A 16,036-nucleotide genomic window follows, 5' to 3' on the forward strand; every position below is an offset into this window, starting at 1 on the left:
TGTTCTCTAACCATTAAACTAAAGTCCTGGAGTTCACTTTATCTCAACTTTGATCTCCTGTAACCCAGTTACCAGATTGGGGAAAAGGATAATCAAGAGGCAGGTGAAAAAGCAAAATTTAGAGCTTTCAAAGTATTTAGTATATCCATGAAAATTGGTATTAGTCTCATTATGGCTTTATTATTTTTATCTTGGATTTTTCTTAATATACTGAAAATCAAGAATTCTTACTAGTGGAAAGTAAACCCAGCAGAATATCCTCCTGGTTTAGTGATTTTCTTTTGAAATTTTGAAGATATAAAAATTTGCTACTCTCCCTTTCTTTGATTTTCATTTCAGTACTCATTTCAGTGCAGAAATGACACATCTGACATACTGTCTCTTCTCTACTACTTCTTCCCTGTAACTGGGATCATAAGGTGTGTATTGAGTTCATATGGTTCACAGTTAGGCTCCTTCAGGTCTCAGTTACACTTACAGGTAGAAAATGCCAAGACCAGAAATGTCAGGGCTTCTCATTACACCCTTGCTTTTATGATTTAGACTGGTTTGGGAAGCCTATTTTTGACTTTGCCACTAATATTCATTTAATCAGATTTTTCATAGTATATATAATGCTTTAAAAACTGACTTAGTAATAAAAAGCTGCTTTGATTTAAATGTAAGCACTTCTGCATGTTCTTTTTCTGCATAGTCTCTGGTTTACCACACTTGCATTCATGGCAGTTCTTTTTCTCTCTCTGACAGGTGTTCATTCAGGAGGCATAGTGTGTGACATTGTTACAGGGTTGCCAGATTTTATTTCAGAGAGTTTGGGCAAGGAGAAAAGGAGTAGAAGGGGAGAGATTATTGGCTTACAGTCTGACCAGGCTTAAATACAGTCCCATTCTACATCCCAGCACACCTGGTACAAGGCACTCGAATACAGGATAGGCCTGTGTGTGGGGACCACCTGATAACCCAGTACTGCTCAAGGCCTCTCAACTCTGCACAGAGAACTGTGGAGGTACATTTGATAGTCTGGGTGTCTAAGGGTTCCTACCCTGACTTTAAAAAGAATTGCTTCTTTGTGTAAACTTGTATTAAATGTTATTTGCTAATAAAGGGAAAAAATAATGTATTTCTAGTGAATTACGTGATGATTATATCCAGGGCATAATTGTAATAATAGTGAATGCTTATCTGATGCTTTCTCTGTGTCAGATACTGTTCTAAGCATTTTACATATATTAGTTCACTCAACCCTTCCAACAGCCCTATGAGACAGGTTATTATTATTTTTTGTCCCCATTTTACAGAGGAAGAAATTGGCACAGAGAGATCAAGTAACTTGCCCAAGTCCACACAGCTTCGTCAGGGACAGAGTTAGGATTCGACTCCACAGTCTGGGGCCAGAATTCATACTTTTAATTGCTGTACCTTTCTGTCAAGAAAGGACTGAAGTTGTCATTAAAAATAATATCAGCATAATTTTTTATATTTTGAAACAAATTGACATTTTGAAATTTACCTACTAAATATTCAACATGCTTATTTTTTATTCTAGGAGAAGACTTTGCAGTTGTGCAGCAAGAAATTATTATGATGAAAGACTGTAAACACCCAAATATTGTTGCTTATTTTGGAAGCTATCTCAGGTACATTGTTTGTTTCCCTTATGAAAAGCAATGATTTCTGTCGTTTAATACATTTAACAAAATTAAGTTAGCTCAAGTACCATGTTTTGTCTATTTCTTCATGCTTTGGAGATAAAATATTTTCACATGAATGCAATTTTTATGACCTCTCTAATTCTGTAACCAGTACCACGGTCTGTGATATGTCTGTTGTACTCTTGGGAATTCTGGATATAGTTTCACAAGTAAAAAGTTCTATGGTTTAAACTATTCTGTTGCCCCTTTCTTCTAGTCTTGGATGAATTTAGAAAGTATATCTGTTGTTTTTATTAGAACCTTTTTTTTTCCCTTTGTGCTTCTATCCTCAGAGTATTGCATCATCCCTTCCTTTTGTTTTATCCAAAGGACTACAAATTATAATTATTTCACTAGCTTCTTATTTTCCCAGGTCCTAAAGTGAACTTAGAAAGACTGAAATTGCCACCCCTTGCTTTGGTTGGCAGGACCAGGCTGGGTTTCCCAGGTCATATTCCATAGGGGATGACCTCAAGGTCAAATCTTCTGTTTCATTCATTTCTGTATGTAGTTAGAAGTTGAACGTTGTGACTTAATTGTTTTCAAGGTTCCTTCCATAAGTGGGGATTGCAGAATGTTTTCTTAGGTATTTAAAAAAAAACTCCTGTTTGGTTCCCATACTTTGTAGGGTAAGTAAGATCAGGATGTAACTTATGACAGTGCCCGTTCCATCTGTGAGCCAAGTACAAAACACTTCTCCTCTTCTGATGCAGGCACAGCATATGGAAAAGACTGGGCAGTTCTGCCCTCTCTTCTTTCCAACTTGTGAAAAGCCAGCCGGACCAACTCTTCTTCATTCTAACTACTTTTGGACAGCTTTGATTGCCCACCTTCATTGAGGTCGAAGGGTGGGTTTAATGGAGACTTTAGTTCACGTAGGGACAGGTACTACCCCCAGGTCAGTGACTATTAAACATTTTGAATGGGTTCTTTAACAACCAAGTTAAAACTGCTTTAATGGTGAGTGGTTCGGACAATACTTTAACAACCGTTTCTGCATCAGTTTTTATTTTATGGACAGACCCAGAACAGGCAGTTACTGTTATCAGCTCAAAGAAGTCTCTTAAAATCTTTTAAACTCATGATACAAATAATCGATTGCTATCAGTATGTTAAAATTATTTAGAAACAATTTGTTTTACTGTTGTTGGTTCTAACAGAATGACCCTGCCCAGACTCTTTGGGAGAAGTATTACAAAGTTTTCTTCCTCCAAGGAAGAATAGGTAATTTAAGAGTTTCTGTGTTTCCCCAAAGACATTGAACTGAGTATTTCTCAAACATGGCCTGAGTCTTCTAGAAGTATGGGACCATCCACATAATAATAACCTGTTATTCCAAGATAGATGCACCCATTTACATGGCAACCTTGGGTTGGTCTTTTTGTGAAAGACAGTAGTATAGTTGCTAGTTTAGAGAGTCTAGAGTTGTGGAATCAGGTTGGTTGAATCCTGACGCCATCACTTACTAACTGTGTGACTTATGGCAAATTACCTAATCACTCTGTGCCTCTCTTTGCTCATCTCTAAAATGCAGATAATAATAACAGATACATGATGTGATAGCAAATGAGGGTAATCGGTAAATACAAGTGTTTAGAACAATGATTACAACATAATAAATGCTCGATAAATGTTAACTGCTATTACTACTACTGTTGGTACAGTTGCTATTACTATTAGCTATTTTTTAAATACCATCAGGTCAGTGCCTTATTTGATTTTTTTTCGACAATGCTGTTAACAGTATTACTCCGGTAAATATTCTTCCAGTTTTACAAATAAGGTGTTTGAGAGAGTTTCCTACCAAGTATTTAGTTCCCAGTCTCATTTCAAATTATTTACAGAAGCTTTTTGTGATACTCTGCTCGTGGATCACATGACTTTTGACTTGGCCTTTCTACTTCTTGACAAAAGAGCTGACCAGATAAACTTCCAACATTTCACATCTTACCCCCCTGCCCTGCCCCAGAAAATCCCCCAAGCTCATATTACACTAAATTGGACATTAGACTTTTTGGCTTCCTTAGGCAGGAGCCTTCTCACACAGGTTAAGCAGCAGAACATTTGATCTTGTTACCAGAATGCAGAATTCCTTTGGGGTTTTTATCCATTTTTGTTGAGGCTTTGGGCAAAACAGCACAAGTTTGTAGTCACATACTCTTGAACCTTAACTTTGAGACTTGCTGCAAGAGAGAAGCCAGTTTGAGGTTATGCTTAACAAAAATAGTACTTCCTTTTAGATTTCAGAAAACATACATTCTGACTATATTTTGAGTACCTTTTTTTCTTAAGTAAAGGAAGGAAATGGTAACCCACTCCAGTATTCTTGCCTGGAGAATCCCGTGGACGGAGAAGCCTGGTAGGCTACAGTCCATGGGGTCGCAAAGAGTCGGACACGACTGAGCGACTGAATGGAATGGAATGGAATGGAAAGGAAATGGCAACCCACTCCAGTGTTCTTGCCTGGAGAATCCCAGGGACAGGGGAGCCTGGTGGGCTGCTGTCTTTGGGGTCACACAGAGTCGGACACGACTGAAGCGACTTTGCAGCAGCAGCAGCAAACTTTTAAAATTGAAAGATAGTATACATACAGAAAAGTGTGCAAATATCTGTTATGTGTATAGGTTTTTCTAGTGGTCATGTATGGATGTTAGAGTTGGACTGTGAAGAAAGCTGATCACCGAAGAATTGATGCTTTTGAACTGTGGTGTTGGAGAAGACTGTTGAGAGTCCCTTGGACTGCAAGGAGATCCAACCAGTCCATTCTAAAGGACATCAGTCCTGGGTGTTCACTGGAAGGACTGATGCTGAAACTCCAATACTTTGGCCACCTGATGCGAAGAGTTGACTCATGGGAAAAGACTCTGATGCTGGAAGGGATTGGGGGCAGGAGGAGCAGGGGACGACAGAGAATGAGATGGCTGGATGGCATCACCGACTCGATGAACATGAGTTTGAGTGAACTCCGGGAGTTGGTGATGGACAGGGAGGCCTGACGTGCTGTGATATATGGGGTCGCAAAAAGTCGGACACGACTGAGCGACTGAACTGAACTGATAACTGGATGGATTTTTTTTTTTTAAAGAGGGTACTTTTATTTTAATCTGAATATAAGAATGCAAAGGGCAAAACTGTCCAGAAATCATAATGAAATAGACAAAATTAAGGTTATTATTATTTTAAGTGAGGCTGTGTTCATTTGGAGTTGAATGATCTGACGTAGGAATACTGGAATTTTTTAGGGGGATTTGTTGTTTTGTTGGTGGTAGGTTTTGGGGGTTTTGTTGTGTTTTTTTGTTCTTTTTGCCACATGGCAATGCATGTGGGATCTTAGCTCCAAACCTATGCCCATTGCAGTGGAAGCTCAAGGTCCTAACCACTGGAACACCAGGGAATTCCCAGTACTATTGGTTTAATTATGTAGTTTTATTCTGTAACTTGTATAGCTGATGAAAGTGATATGAAAGCAAACGGTAGTATTAATATAAAATAGCAATTACTCCTTTCTCTTTTCTTCAATAAATTCTTCCCTACTTCCCTAGGTAAAGTCTGCTGCTGCTGCTGCTGCTGCTAAGTCACTTCAGTCATGTCTGACTCTGTGTGACCCCATAGATGGCAGCCCACCAGGCTCCGCCATCCCTGGGATTCTCCAGGCAAGAACACTGGAGTGGGTTGCCAGTCTAGACCCAGCCAAAAGCAGACTATGGGATAATGATCACTAGCCTTGTGGGGTGTTAGAGCTGGAAGGGACTAAGAGGTCTTGTCACTTTAGCCCACTTTTTTTTTTACTGATGAGAAGATGGCGTGCTGGATAAATGACTTCTTCAGGTTATCCAACTACTCATTGTAAGCACTAGGATTTAAACCTGGCTTTGCAGGTACCTAGCCAGCATTCTTTTAGGTATAGGTATTGCATAGTCCAGAAAGGGCAGATTTAGTCTCCAAGGAAACGTGGTTTCTTGGATTCTTTCTCATTCTGAATGATTGTACAGAAGGCAAGGAACTTGTTTGTTTGAACTTGATACAAGCCCTCTAAAATTTATATTGCTCTTAGTGACTTTCTTCTATCTTGTTGCCATTATAGCCTAGTATAACAAATTTAGGCCAAAAATATTTAACTAATGTAGTTTGTTAATAAATTTCCCCTCCAGAAAATTAGACTTAACCCTTGAATTTACAGAATAGATGACCAGCATATAATTAATTTCAGAAGCATATTTTATAACAGGATTATAGTGATCTATGATCACTTCCCAAAGAAATCTCAAGACTGAGCCTCCTGTAAAACAGGAGCCTAATATTCTTGATGGTGCCTTCCTTACTTGCTCTTCAGTATCCTTAAAAGCCTGTGTTTATTCCAATAAGGACCTACTGTAAAACACATGGAACTTTACTTAGTATTCTGTGATAGCATAAATGGGAAAAGAATTTGAAAAAGAATTGTTACTCTTGTTTTTCAGTCACTGAGTCATGTCTGATTCTTTATATCCCTGTGGACTGAAGCACGCCAGGCTTCCCTGTCCACTGTCTCCCAGAGTTTGCTCAGATTCATGTTTATTAAATAAATACATATATATATGTACAGCTGAATCACTTTGCTCTATACCTGAAGCTAATGCATAACTTATTAACTATGCTCCAATATAAAATTTAAAAAAAAATTTTAAAGGTCTGTGTTTATTGAGTGCCTAATTATACATACTATGCAATAAGACCTGAATATATAAAACATTTCTTTGGAAATTTAAAGTAAATAGTCCTGGTTTCATATATATATTTATCTATGTATTTCTGTGTATATATTTATAAAACAACAGATTTAAATCACTATAGGCCTATTCTTTATTCCCAGAAGAACTTCTTTTAAGCTTCTTTTAACTATTGTTTCTTTTAAGCAAATTATGATTTTGACTCCAGATTACTTCTGAGCTTTCCTTAACCCAGCGTATCCTTTGAATAACAGCAAATGCTCCTCACAAGATAAGCCTTTGGAGGATCAGAGCCAAAATTGTAAAAACAATTTTATTTAGATGAGGAGATATTTTAAACCTTTGAAATCCAGCGTACTTGAACATAATTTAATTTACAGTAGTGATATACTTATAAATTACCACCACTTACAAAGTGTTTTTATATTATTTCTTAGCATGTTTGGAGTGCTGTATTGATTTCTGGAGATGTTAAGATATATAAAACAGCCTTGACTTTAAGGAGCTTATTACTGAATAGAAAAAACAAACATGAGCAAATAATTGCAACATGATATGTGATTCATGGGGTCGCGGAGAGTCGGACACGACTGAGCGACTGAACTGAACTGAACTGAACTGAATACTAGGTGAGGCCCTCCAGGTGGCGCTAGTGGTAAAGAACCTGCCTGCCAGTACTGGAGACATGAGAGACCTGGGTTCAATCCCTGGGTTAGGAAGATCCCCTGGAGAAGGGCGTGACAACCCACACCAGTATTCTTGCCTGAAAAATCCAATAGACAGAGAAGGCTGGCAGGCTACAGGCTATTGTGTCACAAAGACTTGAACATGACTGAAGGGACTTAGCATGCAATATGCTAGGTACAATAATCATCTTGTACAGTTATGAAGTAGTAAAGATGGTAGAGTATCTGATTTTGCCAAAGCAAATCAGAGAGAACTCTTTGAATGATATGATTCCCAAATGGTGTTAAAGGGTTAGTAAGTATTTACTGTGGTGTGTGCATGTGTATTCAGTTCAGTCACTCAGTCGTGTCCTACTCTCCGCGACCCCATGAATCACAGCACGCCAGGCCTCCCTGTCCATCACCAATTCCCGGAGTTCACTCAAACTCATGTCCATCGAGTTGGTAATGCCATCCAGCCATCTCATTCTCGGTCGTCCCCGTCTCCTGCCGCCCCCAATCCCTCCCAGCATCAGAGTCTTTTCCAGTGAGTCAAATCGTCGCATGTGTATAGAAGATTATAATTTCTGACACAGGAAATGCATGCATGAAAAAATCATGAGGTGTTCAGGAGACAGCTAATAACCTCACATTAAAGCTTAAGGGGAAAGGGTGTAGTTCAGAACGTAAGCCTGAGGAGATTTAGGCAAAGAAAGAAACCTTTTATGCCTTAATTAAGAGCTGTAAGTATGGAGCATGCTTGTTGGAAGGCTTTAACTCAGAGATAGTATATTCTGTGGGGGAGGGACTTGGAGTGTAGGAGATTAAGACAAGGAGTGAGTTAATTTTATACAGTATATTTATTACAGTAATCCAAGAAAAAGATGGTAGTCTCTTGAGTTGTACAGAAAGTGGAAGAAATATTTTTTCTAGAGCCAGATAGAGGACTTGCCAGGGAAACCACAGATTCTTAACTAAAAATGCCTTTTTGAATAGTCGCACTATGAAAATTAAAATTACAGTTAAGTCATTTTAATTTATACCTAGTTACTCTCTTTTTTAGAGCAGGACATGGCAATCCACTCCAATATTCTCACCTGGAGAATGAGACAGAGGAACCTGGCAGGCTACAGTCCATGGGGTCGCAAAGAGTCAGACATGACTGAAGTGACTTAGCACACACACTCTTTTATAAAAAAAGAAACTTAATTTTGGAATATGTTCGATTTACATAAAAGTTGCCAAGATAGCACAAACAGTTCTCTCAGCTTTATCTGATATTAACATCTTGCATAACGCTGGGACACTTGTCAAAACTTCAGTTCAGTCGCTCAGTCGTGTCCGACTCTTTGTGACCCCAAGAATCACAGCAGGCCAGGCCTCCCTGTCCATCACCAACTCCCGGAGTTCACTCAAACTTAGTCCATCGAGTCGGTGATGCCATCCAGCCATCTCATTCTCTGTCGTCCCCTTCTCCTGCCCCCAATCCCTCCCAGCATCAGAGTCTTTTCCAGTGAGTCAACTCTTCGCATGAGGTGGCCAAAGTATTGGAGTTTTAGCTTTAGCATCAGTCCTTCCAATGAACACCCAGGACTGATCTCCTTTAGAATGGATTGGTTGGATCTCCTTGCAGTCCAATTAGCATTAATACAAAACTATCAGTTAAACTAAGATACTTCATTTGAATTTCACCAGGTTATCCCTAATGGTCCTCTAAGTGTGAGAGATTTGATGGAACTACCTCACAAGGTACTTTCTTACACCAGTGTTGCTGGGGTATTTCTGCCAAACATTTGCTTTGAAGGGTGCTTATATGTGGGTTTATGGAAAGAATAACTTGGGGGCAACACAGATCAGAGAATTAGTACCTCTTTTTCCTGGTCTTCCCTCTCCCCTCCCGCCCTGTTTGTTCCCCTTCCTCTCCTCCTCTGCCTTCTCCCCTTCCCAGCCCTTTCTGTCTCCCTTCCTCCCCCTTTTCTTCTCTGCGTCCTCGTCTCCCCACCGTTCCCTCCCTTTCCTGCATCTCCTGCTTCCATCTCTCCTTGTACTCTGTATCCCCCACCCCCACTGGTTTTCTCAGAGCCCTTTAAATATCAGTGGCATTGTTAATTTCCAAGAGAAGGCTAATATATGACATTTCTAAAACTCATTTCACTGTCCAGCAGTTAATTTTGAGGGAGCATGCTTCACATAGAGCTGCTGTCCTATGATCCATTCTGGGTCAGATATTATGCCAAACTGGGGCTTGTTAGGTAGAATTACAGAGAAATAGGTCACCTGGTATCCCCTGAATACATAGCTACCCCTCATTGTTAAAGGGGAAGCAGGTGGATGGGTTCCATATACCTTTTTGGAAGGCAGTCTTTTTTTTTTTTTTGCATATGTTTAAAAATGAACCAAAACATTTTAAATTCAGCTCACATTAAAATAAGTTATCCTAAATTAAAACACCCAGCAGTTAGTGAACTTTTTATTTTTCACATGGGGTGGGAGGAATGAGTTGGTGTGCCAGTTTGTAGCAGACATTCAAGATCTGTTTATCCTTGGTGATCATGCTCACATTTTTTCTTTTAAAACATTGTTATATTTGGGTAAAATACATAAATAATTATGCTTAGTTCAGTCGGTATGGGAAGGTTAAAAGGTGTGTTGTATTGATAGAAATGATAAACTCTTCAATGAAATATATATTCTAGTAAACCCCAAACTAGAAGGTGAGAATAGTGAATTTCCCCCCTACTTATTTTTCTATTCCTTGTCAAATAGAACAATGATTTTAGAGAATAAGAAAGAAGAATTCTAAGGATTTGTTGAGTCAGGGAATTAAGAGACATATATTTACCTCAGTGATTAATTGTATTTCAGTCCCAAATACCCAAGGACAAAGATTTTATAATTAATTGGCCTGCATAAAGTGTATTAATGTGATTCAAGTTCTTTCCTGTTAGACAGATGGCTTGGTTGAATGACCAAAAGCAAATGAATTCACCATCACAAGAGAGACATTCATGGAACAGATGGAAGTCATTTTTCTAATAAACTCAGAATATGCAAACATTTTTTATAATAGTAGAGTTAACTAAATAGAGAGTTATAAAGGTGAAGCATTTTAGACATCTTGAAAAGTAAAATATTAAATGTATTATTACAATTTTTTTCCTCAGTCTGTAAGTTGGAAAGTCATTTCACATAGAATGAAGAGAAAATTGTACTTTTAAGCAAGGTAGGCAGGGGAGTAGACCAGCTTCAGGGAGAGGATGCTGCAATACAGATATCTTGAAAAGCAGAGAGCACATTTCCTGCATCTGTTTTCTTCACTAAAGGAGAATCATTTTCAAAGTAGCAAGGGTAAGAAAAGCATTATTAAGAAGGAATTGATGCACAGATAGATGAGTAGATAATTACAGAACGCTAGACACTTCACATGAATCCAAGCCTTTTTAGATTTATATAAAGTGTACCTCATTACTATACTGAAAATATAGCAGACATGATTGTCATCCACTGTTAATGAGTGCCTTTTGACGAGTAGGAGAGATGTCGAAAGATCAGTGATCAGCGTTGACCAATCCGGAAAGGAAAAGGTGATTTCTAGGAAATATAGACCATTAAACTTGTTGGTTATCTGTCCCCAGCAAGCATCTAAGATAATCAATCACATAATTAGCACTTATAAGAAGGAAGTGGTGATTAACACAACTTTAGTAAGAAGTTACATCAAATCAATCCCATCTCTCTTCTATTTTTTTTTCCTCTTAAAGAAAAGGGCAGTTTTATCTATTCACACCTCCTCTGAGTTCTAGGAGCAATGTAAGCAGTGTAAATAACTGCCCAACAAGATGAAATATAAGAAAAGGAGTAGAAATGGCTTAACGTTTATTGGGCTTATTAAATTCGAGGTCCTTTACTAAGCAGTTTACCTGTTATTTCTGTTTATCCTAAGCAGATCCCAGAACAACCATTCAGCCAGTTTTTGTAAGATGTGAGGAGTCCAAAACGTTTTGGTCTGAAAGTTCATTTTTTTTGCACTCTTAAAAATTATTGAGTACCCCAAAGAGCTTTGGTTTCTATGGGTCATATCTATTGATACTTACTATATTAGAAATAAAATTGAGAAGCTTTTGAAACAAGAATACATAAGCACATATCCCAATAGCCATCAGAGGACTGACATCATCTCACTTCTGCAGCCTCTGGAAAACTCCACTGTATTCTCAAGAGAGAGTGCAAGTAATCTTTAGTGTTGTTATGAAAATGGATTTAATCTTGCTGACCCACTGAAAGGATCTCTGGCACTCTTAGAGGGCCCCAGACCATACTTTGAGAACCATTGTCCTCAAGAAAGAATTCAGTCTAGAGAGATCAGGCTCTGAAATCCTGCGTTATACATATCGGATTATAGTCTAAGCATCATTTCAAAAAATATTGGTTGATTGGCTTGCCTGAGTCTTATACCTCTCTGTGCAGAGAAGTGCCAGGTGGTAATTCTGAGCAGTATACTTGGAGTGCTATTCATGTCACCAGTGGAAAAATTACTTCTTAAACTCATTGGTAGCCTTACTTCTTGTTTAGTCGCTAAGTCGTGTCTGATTCTTAGTGACCCCATGGACTGTGTCCTGCTAGGCTTTTCTGTCCATGGGCTTTCTCAAGCAAGAATACTGGAGTAGGCTGCCATTTCCTTCTCCTGGGGATCTTCCCAACCCAGGGATCAATCCAACATGTCCTGCATAGGCAAGTGAATTCTTTACCACTGAGCCACCTAAGAAGCCCAGCTAGGTCATACTTTACCATCAGCTGCCATGTGTCAGTTTCATCGGAGCGTGGACCACCTGTAATGTGAGGTCCTGATTTCTTTCGCTGGGCTTCTCTCTCTTCAGCTTTGTAGAATTATGGCAGTTTGTACTCTTGTTTGCTGACCACACTCGTAAAAGTTTGTGTTCGCTTGTTACATGGTGCATGGCCCATGGTACCCAACCAAGTCAGCTCACCTCTCAGGTCTGCTTCATCACACCAGCACTGCCATACGTGTCCACTCCTGATGGCAGCTCCGCTTGTTAGTATACTGCTCATGTACTACTCTGAGGGCTTCCCTTGTGGCTCAGCTGGTAAAGAATCTGCCTACAGTGTAGGAGACCTGGGTTGGGAAGATCCCCTGGAGAAGGGAGAGGCTTCCCACCCCAGTATTCTGGCCTGGAGAATTTTGCAAAGAGTCAGACACGACTGAGCAACTTTCGCTTTCCACATGTACTACTCAGAACAGTACTTAACTCTGGGTGCCACATTTTAAGAGACACTGACAAACTGGAGACCTTCCAGATGAAGGTAACCAAACAGGCATCCACAAACAGACCGTTGTTTTACAGTATGACCTCAGCCCATTCTAGCTTCATGTCTTACACTCTCCCTTCAGGTTGCCTGAGTTCAGCTCATGCTAAATCATCCAGTCTCTCAAATGTGGGTCTTCTTTCAGATTTTCATTCTTTTGCACAGACCTTTTCCATGTCTCTTGGCAGTGAGTTTCTACTTTAACTCCAAGACCCAACTCAAATGTTTTTTCCTCCCTTAAATATCCCTTAACTTTGCTAGTTATTTTACCTCTGGGTTCTTGCAGAACTTATACATGGCCGGATTGTGCATCAGTCAAACTATAATCCTGTCCAAGGGTCACCAGACCTTTTCTGTAAATGACCATATAGTAAACACTTTTAAGTTTTGTGGATTTTGTGTGTTTCTATCACAATAGCTCACCTTTGCTTTTAGTACAAAAAACAGCCACAGATAATATGTAAGTGAACGAGTTTCACTATGTTCCAATAAAACTTGACACGGACACTAAAATTTGAATTTCACGTAATTGTCAAGAAACATTCTTTTGACAACCCTCCTCCAATCATTTAAAAATATGAAAACCATTCATAATTCCTGGTCTATGCAGAATCAGGCAGCAAGTTAGATTTGGCCCACTGGCCATAGTTTGCCGACCCTGGATCTAATCAATTTGTTTATTCTTTCAATCACTCATGTATTCATTCATTTATAGAATAAATACTCATTTTACTGGATACCTAGGCACTATTGATACAGGGGTGAGAGAGACAGACATATTATGAAGGCAGAATCTTCTGTGTTAGACTGAGCTTGCTGAATTCAGAGACTTTCTATTGCATCTCTGCTCCCCAAGAATAGTACATTTCCTGGTACGTTTTGAGATGAAGTACTGAATGATTCAACAAAGGAATAAGCAATTATTTCTTTGCTAATTATTTCTCCTGTGACTTATGATTATGCTGTCTTATAATGTAAATGTGAAAGAGAAATTCTACTAAAGACAAGTGAGTGATAATTTTTTTTTCTTTTGTTCTAAGTGATAAATTTTTAACAGGTTTTTTTTTTGGAAAGATCTTTGTTGAGTCTAGATATGAGGGTAAAATTTACATTTTGTCTATTTTGTTGATAAGAGCGCCATCAAAGTGATGTCGTTTAAGATGTATTACTATTCTATGTGATAAATCTTCTATATAATTTTTGGTATGAACCTTCTAATTAGCATTTAACTTTTATAATACAGTCATAAGGTAGATGAATAACTGATGGAAGGGAAGTTTTTAACTAAAGGGACATTTTCTCTCATTTGAATGTGCTGGATGACATCTTTATATCCTGCAAAAGGTATATTTTAAGAATTAAAACCTTAGGTTCAGTTACAATAGCACATAAGTATCGAAGATTCGTTTACTCATAGAGATTAGCTTCTCTCTTAAATAGCACATTGCATCTATGTGGTTTTTCAAGGTATTAACATACAGCCTTCAAATACTTGTTACTTCAAGAAGTTTTAATCATGAAAATGTGATAATGCTTATTTTCTTTTTATAGGCGAGATAAACTTTGGATTTGCATGGAGTTTTGCGGAGGTGGTTCCTTACAGGATATTTATCATGGTAAGACCAAAGTTGTATGTTAAACAGATTAAGTAGAGTTTCTTAAAATACAGTTATTTACCATATTAAACATCAATGTTTTGTGGAAAGTATGTTTTATCATTATACTATATGGATACATAAGGAAATTTAAAATATATACAGGCAAAAGGAGGATTTGCTTTCTAAGTTAGAAATCTGCATGCAGTGGAATTATTTGCTAATTCTAAAGAAGGCATTTTATATATAGTTAGTTCAGTTGGAATAGGAAACAGGAAGTGATAGATTTTCCAGAAGTGTTTTAGAAGGCATAATGAAGAAAGTGGGCTTTAAATTGGTCTTTAAAAGTTCAACGAACTTTGGGTACAAAGAAGAGATAGATGTGCGCTCCTGGGGGTGAAATAGCAGCACAGTGACATGAAGAAGGTGCGATTCGAGATCACTCGTATTGTCTGGGGTGTATCTGGGATCAGGTCCAGAGAGCCTTGAAAGCCAGAAAGAGGGACTTACCGGGTAGTCCAGTGGCTAAGACTCATTGCTTCTACTGCAGGGGGCATCGGTTCGATCCCTGGTTGGGGAACTTTAAGCAAAAAGGCCAGAAGAAAAAACATGAGAATATTGAGTATTTCTGCTTTATGAAAAGTTACTTATTTTCTGAGAATATTTTTTATTAAGTGTGGCTATTCTATTTGAGATTTTTTTCCTTTTTATTAATAACATTTTTATTTCAAAGGTTCAGTGAAAATTGAAAAATATTTGGCACCATTTTGCGTTACAGACCATAGTGTTTCTAGAAGTTTGTTATAAATTTTAAAAGCTATTTTCCCCTTTTATTGTCTTCATTTGGACTAATTTCTCTACTATGGTTTCCATACTTAATGATTTAATTTACTTCTTTCTGACGTTTTTTTTCAGCTAGTCTCCTGGTGGTAAACTCAGTCTTTGACCCTCATTCTTAAATGATAGATTAAGTAGACATACATACATTTTCTCCACTGACGGATGTTTTCTGTCAGCATTTCAAAGATACTGGACCATTGTCTTCCAGTTTCTGTAGTTGTTGGTACCTTCTGCTAACTATTGATCCTTTGCAGGTAATCTTCCTTTCTTTCTAATTGCTTTTAAGATTTTTCTCTTCATTTCTGGTGTTTCTAGTATCTAAATGTAGATTACTTTTCCTGCTTGGGACTTAAGGTGCTTACCTATGAGATTTTAGTTCCTTTATCAAATCTGACAATGGCTAATTACTGTCTCTTCAGATAGTTTCTCCTTCAGTTTCTCTGATTGCTCCTTCTAGAATTTCCATTCCATCTCTTAAAGTCACCTTCATATTTTCCAGTTTTTAGTCCCTCATAGCCATCTTCCAGTTCACTGATTGTACACGTGTGATAAGTACATCCATAAGGTTTTAGTTTTTGGTGACTGTATTTTTCATTTCCAAAAATAGACTCTGTTTCAGGTCTCCTTCAATTTTTTGTCTTATTCTTTTCTTGTAATTTTTCATTTGTTCTTTCACACCTTTAATTTTTTGAAGCCTACTTATTTTTCAGTCTTAGATTACTTCATAATTTCATCAGATATGTATGATTAGTCTCAGATGTCTGATTCTGCTTTCTTCATTAGGAAGCAAGAAAGCCAGTTGTTACAGAAATAGGTTGTCTTGTTATCTTTCCATATCAACCTTCTGATGGAGATGACATAGTAATATGAATTTGTTGGTGCTGATCGGTTTATGAAGAATCTGTGGAAGAAATAATTTTGTATTAACTTGGGTGCTCTGTCAGACATACATGCTGAGGATATACATGCTTATACACAGCTCCAAACCCTCTTTCTCTGCGTTCACACCTTTGATTTCACCTAGGTTTCTACCAAGTAACCTCCTCATGGCAGTGTATACTTCTCTTTGGCTGCAGTCTACAGTGCTGTCTGCTCACATAACCATATGAAACGTGTCCTTCCATTTCTCTGTGTGTGTGTGTGTGTGTGTGTAACGTGTCCTTCCATTTCTGTGTGTGTGTGTGTGTAACCATATGAAACGTGTCCTTCCA

General features: G+C 38.2%; 1 protein-coding gene across 5 annotated transcripts in view; it reads left to right on the forward strand.

Annotated features, from left to right (window-relative positions):
* The window catches only part of MAP4K3 (mitogen-activated protein kinase kinase kinase kinase 3), a 188,559-nt gene that overhangs the window by 92,497 nt on the left and 80,026 nt on the right, over positions 1–16,036 (forward strand). For all 5 annotated transcript variants that reach the window (XR_008682395.2, XM_055399283.2, XM_055399285.2 and 2 more), the window contains exons 3-4: positions 1,547–1,637; positions 13,942–14,006. Coding sequence is in view for 4 of the 5 variants with exons in the window: in XM_055399283.2 (XP_055255258.1) it covers positions 1,547–1,637; positions 13,942–14,006 (156 nt within the window). In the remaining variant the exon portion in view is untranslated. The remainder of the gene's footprint in view (positions 1–1,546; positions 1,638–13,941; positions 14,007–16,036) is intronic.

The sequence above is a fragment of the Moschus berezovskii genome, chromosome 11 (genome assembly GCF_049115385.1).
Source record: "Moschus berezovskii isolate FMDL1 chromosome 11, NW_MosBer_1.0, whole genome shotgun sequence".
NCBI lineage: Eukaryota > Metazoa > Chordata > Mammalia > Artiodactyla > Moschidae > Moschus > Moschus berezovskii.